The 15,689-nt window shown below is 27.5% G+C and overlaps 1 protein-coding gene across 4 annotated transcripts in view; it reads right to left on the bottom strand.

Moving 5' to 3' along the window:
• The window catches only part of LOC107168553 (putative fatty acyl-CoA reductase CG5065), a 46,708-nt gene that overhangs the window by 3,525 nt on the left and 27,494 nt on the right, over positions 1–15,689 (bottom strand). For 3 of the 4 annotated variants that reach the window (XM_015518008.2, XM_015518010.2, XM_015518009.2), the window contains exons 5-7: positions 7,736–7,845; positions 7,352–7,544; positions 2,858–3,097 (exon numbers count right to left, since the gene is read on the bottom strand). In XM_015518008.2, the coding sequence (XP_015373494.2) occupies positions 2,858–3,097; positions 7,352–7,544; positions 7,736–7,845 (543 nt within the window). The remainder of the gene's footprint in view (positions 1–2,857; positions 3,098–7,351; positions 7,545–7,735; positions 7,846–15,689) is intronic. The other variant, XM_089218817.1, reaches the window with a different exon arrangement.

Below are 15,689 nucleotides of genomic sequence, written 5' to 3' on the forward strand. Positions count from 1 at the left end.
AATTAATCACAAATATAAATCTAGTTAAATTTTTTTTCTTATAAAACTATTGAAAAAATCGACAGAATTTGGATTGAAATTAAAAAAATCAATTTGGTCATCATTAGCGATAGCCATCATTCTATTTATAGAAGCGAATAACACATAGTTAATTGTGTGGTTATTTAGATAGAAAGTAGTTACGATTGATGATCTAGTTTTAAATTGAGGAACAGAAAAATTTAAAAAACCTTAATAGCTCTGGACAGAAGAAAAAACCATTAAGTAGTTTGAACAAAAATATTAGATATAGAGTCATAAAGTATTGGGCTATACAAGGTTACAGTGGATAGACATTTTCAAAGATGGACAGTAAACGATTAGATATGGATATGATTGTGTACATAAAATATATTTATTATAAATACAAGCAGCAACAATATTTTGTATTTTGAATAGTAGGTAGGTACGAGATTTCTACTCCTATAAATTGTAATCAATTATAATATATAAGTATGCAGAACGTAACTTAAAATGTTGAAATGTGAGACTAGTAAACATGTGTATCACTCTTGCTTGTATGAGTACCAAATACAAATGGATTCTTCAAGATTTAAATTTGATTCTTTCAAATCATTTATTCAAGTTTGACTTCTTATCATCTACATTCTTCACTCTCATAAAGGCATTCAGTTATTACTACTACTGATTCGTTACTTTAAACACTTTTTCTAATTTTGTGAACACGCTTTTAAAAATAATTTTAAAATTCTCAATATACCAAAGCACAAACATGGGTAATCATATCTAGGTGAGTCACAAGTTTGCATGACATGGTTACTTATCTGTCCGTGTCTAAAGAAAAAAACTCATGGTCTCAGCGTACCTAGCTGAATTGCATGATGGGCGAGACCAAAACTATGCTCATATTGTAGGTAGGTACTATGGTAGTGGTAGGTATGTATAGCCTGCGATCAAATTGATAAGATTACTACACGTCATAAAATTATGTTAAAGTATACATACTATTTTCGTCTAAACATAACGTTATATATTATCAGTACTTATAACTAGTTATTAACTAAAATATGTCTATTACCTACTTCAATAGTCCAAGAGTATAAATACATTTTAAGATATGGATAAGATGAAATTCAATTTATTTTAACGAGACATCTCCCGTATAATTATGTATACATTTTAATGTTAAAACGTCGTAGTTTATTCAAAACTTCAACGTAATCTACTTCTTATATTTATTTATTTTTAATTGTATAAGAATAAATGTATACCTACTTAATGTGTTTTTAAAATTTTATAATGTTAAGGAGTAACTTAAAAAGTATTTTTTGAGTAAATCACTATTATGTTTAAATAAATACTCATAATGGTTACTATAGTGCACTATTGTCCTATACATTTATATAGTTCTATAGATTAAAAAACATGCGTTTGTCTCTGTTAATATTGATAAGTTTAAAATCTACATCGATAAATAATGTATGCAATATATATTATTTTATAATAATATATTTATAACTATAGTATACTAGCTGAATCCATACACTTCGTAGTTCGTTAAAAGTTCTACTTCTTATATGTCTCAAATTATGTGTTTAAGTCGTTACCTGTGATTATGCTAGCAGTATAATTTTATACATATAGATAGATAACGGTTAAAACTAAGTAATAATCTTACAACGATATTCAATTTAGTTTATCATAATGTAAATGTATTCGTTTTATCGAGAAAAGTCTGACTATACAAATATTTGAGGTTGAATGATATTTAGGCCACCTTATTTTAGACCAATTTAGCCTTTCTTCTACGCATAAGTCTAATATATCTCTAAACCAAATTTTGTTGCTATCAGTTCAGCACTTAGAATAATATGTAATTCTGGCAATTTTACTTTTCCACCAGAAAAACGCATACCTGGAGCCTCATTATTGAATCTGAATGTTCTGCAATATGCATAATTTACACATTTTTCCAATAACCACACTTGGAAGAATGCTGTAATTATAATTAATATCATAATGGAATGCACTGAGATACGAATCTGTGTGAGTGATTCATCCGTATCGAGCATGAAGTTGTCTGTAGGTTTCCAATCTTGCATCTCCTTGCTCGATTGTTTCTGAAGCTCGTATTACCATTTTCTTTTGGGCTTAAGACATACAACTACTGATCGATCTTTTTTCAAGAGGCATAATTTAAGGGGTAGAATTTTTTACGGACTATGAAGTGCACAGTTAACAATGATATTAATAAAGTATTATAATATCGAATTATAAGGAAAAACGCAATTAAACTTTTAGAATGGCATATGAATCAGACTCATCGAGACAATGATATGCAATAAGATAAATTATAGGCCGATATGTATTTTAAACAATTTATGATTTCCCATGGCAACCAGATCTTAGCAACTTTTATTTATCATAACAAAATTCATAATATTCAAAAATCTTTTTTGAGAGGCATAACTGCACAGAAACGATGTTATTTTATACAAAAAATAAACACAAAATATCAACTTGTAATTCTATGGACGCACTTGGCATGGGAACAAATAATAATAACAAATTTAGGTATAATAATTTCTTTCGCACTAATATCAACCATCAATAATAGCAGCCATTTATTAATTTATAAATAAACAACAATTTCCATCGTAAATCTCAAAATGTCTGTTAGGGCACCTCCCGGGGTTGAATCTATCACTTTTTAATTTAACCTATCTTCTAACCATAGGTCTAATATGTCTCTTTACCAAATTTCGGCCCTTTCCGTTCAGTCATTTAGGAATATATGAAGGCAGACAAAAATTAATTTATATATATATATATATATATAATATTTCTAAAATCTTACCTAGGTTGTCTACCAGTAATTTTGGCGAGCGCGTCAATGATGTAGGCAGGTGCCATCTGAAATGCTGCTACACACAAATAGTTAACGACTCTGTTGCTTTTGAAACTGCCACCAGGGTACCACAAAATGTCACTAAATGGGTTCTCCAATATGAATTCATGGCCCAACCGTTCGATGTCCTTCCAGTAGATCGGATTCGTTGTGCCTGACGTACAATGATAGATTTCTATGCCCTTTGGCCTGTCAAAAACATTAAATTTAAAGAAGAATATGGATATGTTATATTGATAAACTTATATAAATTTAATAGAACGTTTTGTGAATAATAACCCAAAAGCTAAACAGAGACAGATCGAAATACGGATGATAAAATATCATAAACTGTATGATATCTCGTGAGCCACGATAAAATATTTTTTTAGAAATATAAATAATTAATTTATAATTATGATTGAAATAATTCATACAATAATTTATTCACTAATACCTAATTTTATCTTGTTGGATAATCATTATGTTTAAATGATATTGAGTTGACATTATTATTATTATTATTATTATTATACCTATTATAGGTAGGTGCTAAAGTTACCATTAACAACTAATGCAAACTCTTTTCATTGAGTATAGATTTTCACTTTATTGAAAATAATAAATGTCACACAAAATCAAAAAATTCCTTTGGGAATCATGAGATAATTTTTATTTTTTAGTGACAGTTAGCTCTGTAAGAAGTGTCCTGTTGAGTTTCGATTAGATGAAGAACTACTAATTTGTTGGTAAATTTTTGAATAATGTTTTTAAAATCTAATGTCACAATTGCGTCACAAACTAAGTAAAAAAAATATATATACTGGTGCCAAGACAGATGTTGAGCAGAAGTAACTCATTTAAATAGTGTAAATGTTGGTATTTTTTAATTGTAATTATTACTTGTATTAGTGAATTAGTATGCTATTAGGTACTGTGTTTACAGCTCCTGTACGATAATATTATATTAGTATTATTTAATCATAAATATGCCAACTAATGTATACAAACAAAAAATAAAAAAATTGTGATATCACAACAAAAGCACTCCGTTGAACTTTGTTCTTTGTAGAAAACAGCTGAGTTAAAAAAAAACAGATATTTAAAAGCACTATAAAGATTAAAAATGTGATATCATAAATGTTAAGTAAATTGAAAGTACATTTATATTGTTTCAATAATTTATTTACTTTGCGAGAAATTATTTTGAATATAAATGTCCATTATGAGATTTTAAATTAAAACGAACTTCTAATGCATTTTCTTTATTTTATAGTCATTATTTCGTGTGCAACGTCATATAAAGTATATCATTTCTCGCCAAGTAAATACATTTTTGAAACAAAATTTACTTCAGTTCAATTTACTTAACATTTATGTATAATATTAAAACTCTATTTTGCTTGAAGATTTATTTTTTTGTTTTATTTTACTTGGCTGTTTTTTACACGGAGTTCGACGAAATATTTTTATCAGTGATATAAGTATTGAAAACAGCGGCGTAGATACGATTTTTATTTATTTATTTTTTTTTTTTTGGGGGGGGGGGGGGTTAAAATATATTTATGATCAAATTCAATAAAATTTTACTAATGTTTCAAAATCTAACAATCAAATGAAATATTATGTCGGTCGAAAGATCGTAATATACTAATATCGTATATATTATCGACCGGCGTCGACATGCTGAACGTCGAAGGCCGTTGTCGCTATTTTTAATTACTACTACTAATTGGTTTTCTTAAAATAGAAGTGTAAACACTCTGATAATTTCTACAACTATATTATTAAAAATAGTAATAATAATATATAAACATATTAATTTGTACTAGTATTATTTAGTATAACTATTATTTAAAATTATAACCAATATAAAAAAAACATTTTGTTTTGTTGAGGGGGGAACCCCCCCCCCCCCCCGTAACTACACCATTGATCAAAAAGTACAATTAAATTGTGTGAGATGAGCGTAGATATTCATTTGATTCGTTTTATAAAAATGGATGTATTATTTTATGATATTAAATAAATAAATTGGATTCATTTTTCTATTACATAAGCTATAATTATTAAGTTAATTTAAAAAAAAAAAAAAACATTAGGTACAGTTATATAATTATAGAATGTATATTGTATATTAATTAAATGATGATAATATCTATTATTTTGTAGAGGAACTTATATTATATGTAATTATATAATTATTAAAGAAGAGGCAAACATATTGTGCAAATCTGTGTTGAATTAGAATACTGTAGTTTATAGCTAAGATAATCTCCATTTTACCATGTTGTGCTTATATTTTTGTATTTATCACAGTTTTATTTAATCATAGATAATAAATAAAATACGCATTTTATATCTCAAATCAAAATAATGAGTTGGAATATTCATAAACGTTTTTACAAGGCTCATGTTTATGACCATATATCATATGTATTGATTTCACAACATAGCATCTATCGTATAGCATAGGGTTTTACAAATAATATTAACATATTGCATAACTATTAATCAATTAATCTGGTCATTTCAGTGACGATATAACAATAACGATGTATCCTCAAACGATTTTTAATATTTGTTATTATTCAAAAAGTATAAGTCGTAGATACTTGAAAATTTTACCAGTCATTTTCTTTACATGATTTAATTTTCAAAATATTTTGAATTTTTTTGAGGTATTTATAGACAACTGAAATTTTCAATCTTTCTGAAATTTTTTTTTTTGAAGTGTCGATAAAATTTTTTTGGCCCTATCAAAATACTTGAAAATTTAATACAAAGTTCCTCATAAGTTATCCTTATAGTGATTAAAAATTTATAAGAATTCATGGGCACAATTTTTTTTATAAGCATTTGAAGTTCAAATATTGACTTAATACGTAAAAATTACGGCAATTTTCAAATTATCTTAGATAGAAATTCATAAAAGTTTTTTTTTTAAATCTAAGATTTGAAAATTTAATACAAGGCTCCTATCATATTTTTACAATATCAGTTGAAAAATAGAAGAAATGCATAGTCACATTTCTTTTTTACAAGCATTTAAATTTAAATTTTGACAATACACGTAAAAATCACGAAAATTCGCAAATTATTTTAAGCTAGAAATTCATAAAAAATTTTCTTTTTAAATCTAGGATTTGAAAATTTTTAATAATCTATAATATATCCAAGACAAGATAAACCGTCTCTGTTTAGAATCGTTTTTCGTATACAATGATACCTATCATTGCATTCAAATTTAACCTACCTTAGTCAGAGGTCCACCCCACCCCCAATGTACAGCAGAGCTATACCAACTTACCCGCTTTTTTTTATTTTTTTTTAAATAGTGAAATTAAATATTATTAAAAATTAACTTTTAACTTTTTAATTAAACACTGTCCAGCTCTGTTGGTTTCCCAATACTAACAATGAAAACTTAATTCTGCATTTATAGTTGAGTTGCTATGACAAACAATACACCGACGTATTATAAAATATATAAGGATTTACCTGATCACAAATTTTTATAAGCTACAGTTAGATATCAGAAAAAGAGAAGAAGTTATTAGTTTATACTTAATATACCAATAAGAATTATACAATTTTCAGACAATATAAATCTATATTTTAGTGTAAAATGTAAAATATATTGTTATTTGAAATGTTTATCAAAGATAACAGTAGAATCTTAAATTATCAATTTTTGTAACCTAACCTCAAAAAAGAACTCTTATAGTCTATCTCTCTCGTAGATATTGAAATTTCTCTCTTCCCCAAAAAAGACCGCAACCTCTTGCGAAGCCACTATACAAATGTCCTATCCATTCTTATATTATCTATGGTTATAAAAAAGTCGGTACCTTTTATCTATATTATGATTATGAAGTTGGCCAAAGAAGGAAAAATCCAATAAACATTAGATGGATTTTTATCAAAAAACGAATTAATTTTATTAATTACGTATGTATTTTATTTTTAATTGCGTATAGCTACATTTTTATTTTTATACATACCTTGAATCTCAATACATATTTATAAGAAAATACCTTTTTTAATTTAAGCATTTTTAAAATTTTTTTGAGTCATTTGGTTAATCGACCCAAAGTGAGTTCAATAAGCGGCGACCACTGTGTATACATTTTAAGGATCAAATGAAATACAATACCATAATAAAATTGCTTGTTGTAGTTTACATTAGTAATTTGTATTTATCAAAATTGACATTAGATTTTGTATATACCTATACAATATAATAATATATTTAATTTAATTTTTATATTTAGGTATTTGTATGTCTGTTTACTTCAGGGATTTATACGACAGACAATCGTAAAAATAGTATCGTTATTAGGAAAATCCATTAAATAGAATTTATACAAAACACGTCATAAGTTTATTTAATTCCAATGAAATGTACTTTAGACTTCATTTTTAGGAAAACTAAAGCTGATAATATCATAGTAAAAATGTTACCTATTGGTGGCCGTGTACCAGGCAGCTGATATTAATAAGTTGATACATATATCTACTGGGACCAGGTCAGCAATCAAGTCCTTGTGACACAGCAGTGTCCTCAGAACCCCTTTGCCGGCTCCAGCCAGTAGACCAGTCGGCCCATTTAAATTGTCCACCCATCCTAATATCGGTTCTCTCCACGATGCCGTAACTGTGTTCGTAGATAAAAACAAAACAAAACAAAATCAAAAATGCAATAAATAATAAGAAAAAAAATATATAAATAAATAATTAAGTGCAATGCGTGTTTTTAATTAGATGGTGTATTTTATTATTACAAACTCTTATCATGAACTTATAATATATTACAATTCCCTGCACTAATGTCAACTGAAAACTTACCAATTGAAGGTCTGACGATAACTATGGGTAATTTATCACCTTGTAGTAACAGCATTTTTTCTGCTAATGCTTTCGTGAACGTGTAGGTGTTTGGCCATCCATTGATAATCCTGAAAACAAAACCAATACTTTTCACTTGAGATAATCAGTACCTACCTAACTAATAATCATATTCAATGTTTTACATGATGCATAGTTTCTATATTTTATTAAAATATTTATTCCTAATAATATTGTTATTTTTTAAAAGTATATAACAGTATGTCTTCGTTGAGTTTAGAATTTCAAAAATTAGCTTCAATTAAATATACAATATGAATTTATGTACGTATTAAAAATTTCCATGGATATTCAATATACTTGTAGGTACCTGTCCAAGAACAATATAAATTTGTGTACGAAAACATTATACATGTTTTTCAAATTAGACAACAATTAAAATAAATAATGAAAAACTAATTAGTTACAAATAGTTATTAAATTAAAGCATATCTCGGTAATTTGATAAAGGAAACTTTAATTAGTTAACTTTTAGATAGGTGGTTAATAATCAAAATTTCAATACATAAAACTGGGAAACTTCTACTATGCAATATTTTTTATTTTTCGATGTTTTTTTTAGCAACAAATGTTGAATTATTTTGACATAGCTATATATTCCAAATATAGTATTCCATGAGCAATTGGAAGCAGGCCCGGATTGGACCACCAAGTTATCAAAACTCGGTAGGCCGGTGAAAATGTGAAAAGTTAAGGTCGGTGTCCACTACTAATGCGGCTTCTTAATATACATTTTTGCATTACAAATAAAATAAATAAATAACTTGTTAGATTGTCATCTAAAAAATCAAAATGTTGATAAATTATAAATATTGAAATACAGTGAAAACACTATAACGAAACTCTTTACAACGAAAAACGCCTGATAAAAAATTTAAATGCAAAGAGAAAAAACGCGTGGGAGGTAATCTTTCTAAAGAATGTATCAATGCGTTTGTAGAAGCTTATATGAGTGGCACTGAAAAAAGAAAGATTATGATTATAGACAAATCAAAAAACTGGCGATGTTTTAAAAATATTAAACGGTTGCCAGTCACTTATAAAGCAAATAAGTCAGCATGGATTACATCAATACTTTTTGAAGAAGAAATAAGAAAATGATATGTAGAGTTAATGGGGTGGAAAATGTTATTACTCGTGGATAATTTTCCTGCTCATCCCAAACTATCTAATCTTATGAACATAGAAATTATATTTTTCCCAGCTTACACAACTAGTATTTTGCAACCGATGGACCAAAGTGTTATAAAAGGTTTGAAAGGCCACTATACAAAGAAAATATTGATAGAAATTATAAAATCTGATGCAATGCCTCTATCAATATGCTTGATGCGATGAACTTCTTAAGTAAAGCCTGGGAAGAGGTAACAGCAGAAACTATACGGATTTTTTTTTGTTATGCCGGACTTCGAAGTAGTTTTGCCAATGCTGAAGAAGAAATATAACAATTTGAGCATGAATATAATATATCACTGAACGAGTGAATTATTCAGTTCATTACTCTGCATACTTTTACTCCTGAAGATTTACAAAACTATGTAGAAATAGACGAGAACCTAGTTATAACAATATCGTTAACTGATGAAGAAATCCTAATTGCAGTAACAAAAGGCGAGAAGGAGCAAAAGGAAAATGAAGAGGAAGCACATTAAGCACAACCTGACGAAGTCATAATACCAAGTATTCAATAAGCACTTGATGCGGCCAAATTAATAGAAAAGTGCTTATTGTTTCATGAAGATGATCTATAGTACTCCCAAAACAGGACAAATTCATAGAAAAATACAAAAACAATATTGGCAAAATAAAAAAGTCCAAAATAAGATGACAGACAATTAAGTTATAGTATAAAAATTATATTATATTTAATATTTAATATGTATAATAATAATAATAATAATTTAATACAATGTAAAAATAATGATATGTAAAATATATAATTCTTTTTTTTTTTAATTAGCACATAGTATAATAAAACTATAATAGCTCGACAATTATATAGTAATATAGATATAAAATATACAGAAAATAAAGACTTAATATCATAGGCGTGCGCACGGATGTTGCAGGGTATGCTATAGCAACACCTGCGGGCTGCAAACACTCACAATTTTTATTTTTTCTAACCAACAATAGTTAGTACTGTTAGAAGTTAAAATTTACAAAATAAGAAACATTACAAATTAAATTCATTAATATATTATTTTGAAATATTTTACAATAAGTTTATTTTTGTAGTGTGGCCACAGTGATATGATGCTTTATTGTTGATAATAACATGACATGCCGGACTATAATCTATGTATGAAACTGGTACCACATAATTCTGTGCTGGTACCTCCATAAAAACCGGCTTAATATTTGTCGTGATAATGATAAATTGATAATCTAATGTCATGTAAATAACAATTGTGGTAATTTGTAAATTATTATTATTTAAATTTATACAGAATGCATAAAATAAACAACCAATCGATTTTCTCGAACCAATCGAATTCTTTACTGTTATTATTTGTAAAGCAAGACCTATTGACTCAAATTGACTACAATGATGTCATTGAAGAATTTAAAATATTAGTTACCGGGGAAAGACGTCTAGCATTGTAATAATAATAATAATATGTATTGACGTACTGTATAAAATAAATTACATTTTTGTATAAATCAAATAAATAATGTATATTGACTTATTAAATACCTATAATTTTCAGAAACACCTACCACTAAGTCCTGCGCACGCCTATGCTTAATATAATATAAACAATAAAAGATTGATAACTAGAAAAAGTATAGAAAATTAGGTAATATAAAACAAGATAATGTAACCACCTTAAATTGCAAAGCCAACTCCCAATAGAAAGTTAATTATTTTTTTTATGACAATTTCTCAGTCTTAGTATTAAGTATAGAAGGGATAGTGGGTGGAATGCTTAGAGACTTAATATAGTTGATCAAGGACGTACGCTTGGTATATAATGAGGGACAGTCGAATAATAAATGAGAGATGTCATAGACGCTTTCGGTTGAGTGTAAGGTACAAAGTGGACTGTGGAGAGCTATTTAGACCAAGTTTATAAGCATGTTCTGGAAGAAGCGAATGGCCCACACGGAGTCGATTAAAACGGATAATGGTAGACCTTGGTATGTCTAGGTTCTAAAACCAAATTTTTTTTATTAGATACACAGGGGACAATGGTTTTATATTTAGTTGCAAAGTGGTCTGGCAGATTATTCCAAAGGTTAGACCAAAGACTGGTGGACGACTTATTAGAGGGGAAAAATCGGACCAAAGTAACAGTGCAAAAGTAGGAAGGATAGTATTGGAAGCAGCTTTGCCGAGCCCGTCAGCCGTTTCGTTAGCATGTATACCGATATGGCTAGGGATCCATACAAATTGAATTTGATGATTAAACTACTTGAGAACGTATGTATATACATATATATGATTTAATTTGAAAAACAAGAGGGGATAATTTAGAATAAAATGGATTATATATAAGAGATTGTAAGCAGGACATAGAATCAGAAGCAATTAAATAATTATTAGGGGCTAAATCTGAAATGAATAGAAGGGCTTCAAGAATAGCATAACGTTCAGCAGTGAAGGAAGAGGACGACGGAGAGAGATTGTTAAAGAAAGAAATGTGAAGTTCGGGAATATAGAAGCCAGCTGATAAGGGAGACACTGAACCATCAGTATAGATGATAGTGAAGTTAGGGTAATTGAGGTTGAGATAATTGGAAAAAAGTTTATTAAAGAAGAAGGCATAAATTTAAGCTCAATGTAGGAAAATTAGAAAAATTGTCAATTTGAAATGAGGGGGTAAAGAGGAGAGAGTCATAAGGTTGATCATAGAGTGGAAGTTTATATGAATTTAAAACATGTTGGTGAAAATTAGAAAGGGAGTTGGTTGCAATTGATAGGACGGGCATTGGCTTGGATGTATAACGCCAGGTAATATATAGAGAATAGAAGGTATCGAATATATTGTGGTTGGAAGAGCTAAAGATTTTAAAATGAATTTTCCTGCAAGCCATCAGCACCTGATATTGAAAGGAGGACAGATAGTCTCAACTTCTATCGCCGGATCTTTCACGGTTCAAACCGTAGTTTGATTTTTGAATAATTTTAAATGTTTTTCTAGAAATAGCTCTCGTGTTTATTGTCAACACTCTTTGGCATACCTGAACAATGGATCCATGGATATTTATGTAACTAAATAGCATAGTTACAACGCCGTGTTACCATAATTATGTTATTTAAATATAATTTTCAAATAAAATGATAACCTGAAAAACTAATCCAATTAAAATGCCAACGTTGAACGGAAGAAAAGAAAAGAACAAATAAATTGCAAAAGCAAAAAATATTGCTATACATATTATAATAAATAATACTATTTTATCGATTAGTTATCCACATGCCATCTTTGACAACCGACAAAGCGACCAGCTTAAGTTATAGATCTAGTGGACTATTATAGTTTTGTTTATAATTAAATAATAATAATAATCTAGTAAACAAGTTGCCATACTGTAAATGTATTGACTTTATTGGTATACGAATTGTTATTTTGACATGTGAGACTAAATGTGGATAAAAGGCTAAAAAATGTAATGTCACAAGTTAGGAAGTCAGAAACTAAATCTAGATAATATACATAAATAAGATTATGATACTTTTAGATCTGTTCAATATTATTTCCTCGGACTATAAATTAACATTGTTGTATGTTTCTATACTAATTTATGTAAACAAGTGAGTGAATGATCTGAGACATGAATTTGACAACCCCGAATTCTGAGCAGCTTTAGAGGCTCTTATAATTTAAAAAATAATTGGCCGTATAGTTGCACTAATTGCAGATTTGATAAATAATTATTTTTTCAACTTATCTGATTGATGTTTATAACTTAATTAGACACTTCAAATCAGTTTGGACGAACTATCTAAGCAAAGTCTAATTTTAAATCGTCCATCTGACAATATAATGTTTTACAATGAAACATATACAATAATAAGGTCCAATTTACAGAAATGTCAATACCGTAGTTACAGCTAACATGCACAATACAAATAAACGTATTTAGCTGTCCGCCCCTTATAATGTCCAATTAGTGGTCCAGTATAGTTATACAATAGCTACTATACGCATGTTTTTTTTTTTAAATTATTTATTTTAATTAAATAATACCTACAGATTATTTTTGATATTAAAGCGATTGTGATTTTGAAAAAGACCAACTAAAAGAAGTTCTCAAATCTATTTTGTTATAGACGTTATAGTTATATTATTTTAGTGTTATGAACATGTATATAAAGTTATACGTATATACAGGGTGATTCACCAAGCACACTCATCCCCATTTTTTTCTTTAATAATGAATTTATTCAACTTATAAGTTTTGGAATTTTCAAATATAATCAAAGATCATATTTTAAAATTCTCGGAATTTTTTATACTACTTAAGGAGTATCCTCTGGTAATACAAACTTCTGTTTTTCAAATAAGAATCACCCTTTTTTACTGTAAATTCTTAAGGAGATATTTTTTTTTAAATTTTTTTATACCTGATTAAAAATTCAAGTGAGTAGTTTCTTAGTTATTAAATTATTTGTTCTTAAGATAATAGTCCTTAAAAATCGTTAAATAAAAGTATAAAATAGACGTACCTACTATTGAAACTAGTGTTTAAGATACTCAATTTTACAAATTAATAATTATTTATGTTGATAGATTAATATTAATGACTAATATTTTCAATTCTACCTTAGACCAAATATTTTATAAACCTAAACCATGGAGGCATAGTACCCTTTATTTTTAGAATACAAAGTTAAATAACTCAAAAACTACTCATTAGAATTTTGATGTATTGAAATCAAAATTCACAAAAAAACTCATCTGCTAAATAATTTATAGTAAAAGGGGGGGGGGGTTCTCATTTGAAAAACAAAAGTTTTTATCGCCCCATGACACTCTTTAGGTGGTACAGAAAATCTCAAGTATTTGAAAATATGATTTTTGAGTGTATTTAAAGATTCCAAAAATTGAATTTGAATAACTTCATTATTTAAGAAAAAAAGGGGGTGAGCATGCTTGATGAATAACCCTGTATATCAAATATATTCCAAATGAAATTTTAAATTGTAAAAATGTTATGGCCTTTATTAGTTATTAGTTATTACGTTTATATAGTTTATATAATTAATTAATAGTAATTATTATACATTGTCTTCAGTCTTGGGCCTCAAGATAGGACATACACACACACACACACACACTTTTTACAAATAATTATTTCAAAGATAATTATTAATTTTATTCAATATACATTATCTAAGTAATTTAAATGATTCATCGAAATTTTTCAGTCTTTAAAATGCAACGATCATGTAGAACTACTATTAATATAATTAACTAATAAGAATTTGGTTTGACAGATTTTAATTTTGAAAACGAATTATGAATAATCAACAAGTTTACTAGGGAATGATCGATGTGATTTTGAATATTTTTTTTTCACCTGTGATATACAAAAATAAAAATACCGAAAAAATATGACATTTTTCATTATGACACTAACAATAATTTAGTAAACTAGTAAACTTTTGGATCAATCATAATCCGTTTTCAAAATTGAAATCTTTCAAATCAAATTCTTCCAATTTTGTCAAGCTTATAGGTCTAAAAGTCACTTTTTTTTATTGGCTGAAGCCCCCTCCAGTCCCCTTAAGGTTTATTTTTTGATAAGGAATTTAGATATATTGGAAACATTATAACAAACAAAATTAATGTTTAGATTGGTAAAATCTACATTAGTTTTAACTTTTGAAAAATCCGGCTTCAACTCCCTAAAGATATTACTCATTCCATCATAAATCATAATATATTCCAGGGGTCTCCAAACCACAACCCGTAGGCCGAATACAGCCAAATATTAACAATGTAATTTTGAAAATTGGAACTAGTGGCATACAACTTCTATTTAATTAAATATTAGCAGAAAAACATCAATTTCATACTTTTCATTAATAAAAAAAATTATTTCAACAATTTAGAAAAATAATACCAAGTATATTTAATTTTATATAAAAAAATATTTTATAAAAAAAATTAAAGGGACCATATTAAAGTATATACCTATATTTTCATAAAATTGAAAATCATAAATGTTGGGCCCGCTAAGATCATTTCATATTTTTAGTGACCCTTGAAAAATAAGTTTGGAGAAACCTGATAAAATACATATCTACTTCATACTTGTTATACATCCAAACATTTGTTGGCCTCACAAATATACTTAAAACTATTTATGCCGTGTACATTAAATTACAACTTTTGATATTAAAATCATAATGCTATTTTACTAATATAACCTAGGACATTTTCTCATCAAGGTTTGGGAAATTTTTTTTCTAGATTAATTTTTAGTACCTAATAATAGAAAAAATCACAAAAAAAAATTAGTATGGATATAGAATGAAAAATGATTATTAATTTACTATTTTGAATAAATGAATAAACCTAAATAAACGTTTCACCACCACATGATGTCTCAATAAATTTTATTTTGTCATTAGGAATTACAAATTAATGATTTTAATTACAAGAAAATACTGATTAAATATACACTGCACAATTCGCCTATTTATACATGATATGTCACTCAATAACTGTCTGGTCTCATCGTAAAATGTTACTAATCAATCATATTATTTGATGAATATCTCCTGAAATATTTACTCCAATCGTAATTTCTGTGTTATTCTGGCTAGGATTGTCAATAGTCAGTTGCTGAACTTGAAGTTCATAAATTTCATCACTGAAAATGGTTTAGAAGTAAATGTCTTGAGGAGAAAATGTCTTATTACTTTGATAATAAAGATAAA

The sequence above is a fragment of the Diuraphis noxia genome, unplaced genomic scaffold (assembly GCF_037042655.1).
Source record: "Diuraphis noxia isolate RWA-SAM2 unplaced genomic scaffold, SU_Dnox_SAM2 contig0001, whole genome shotgun sequence".
NCBI lineage: Eukaryota > Metazoa > Arthropoda > Insecta > Hemiptera > Aphididae > Diuraphis > Diuraphis noxia.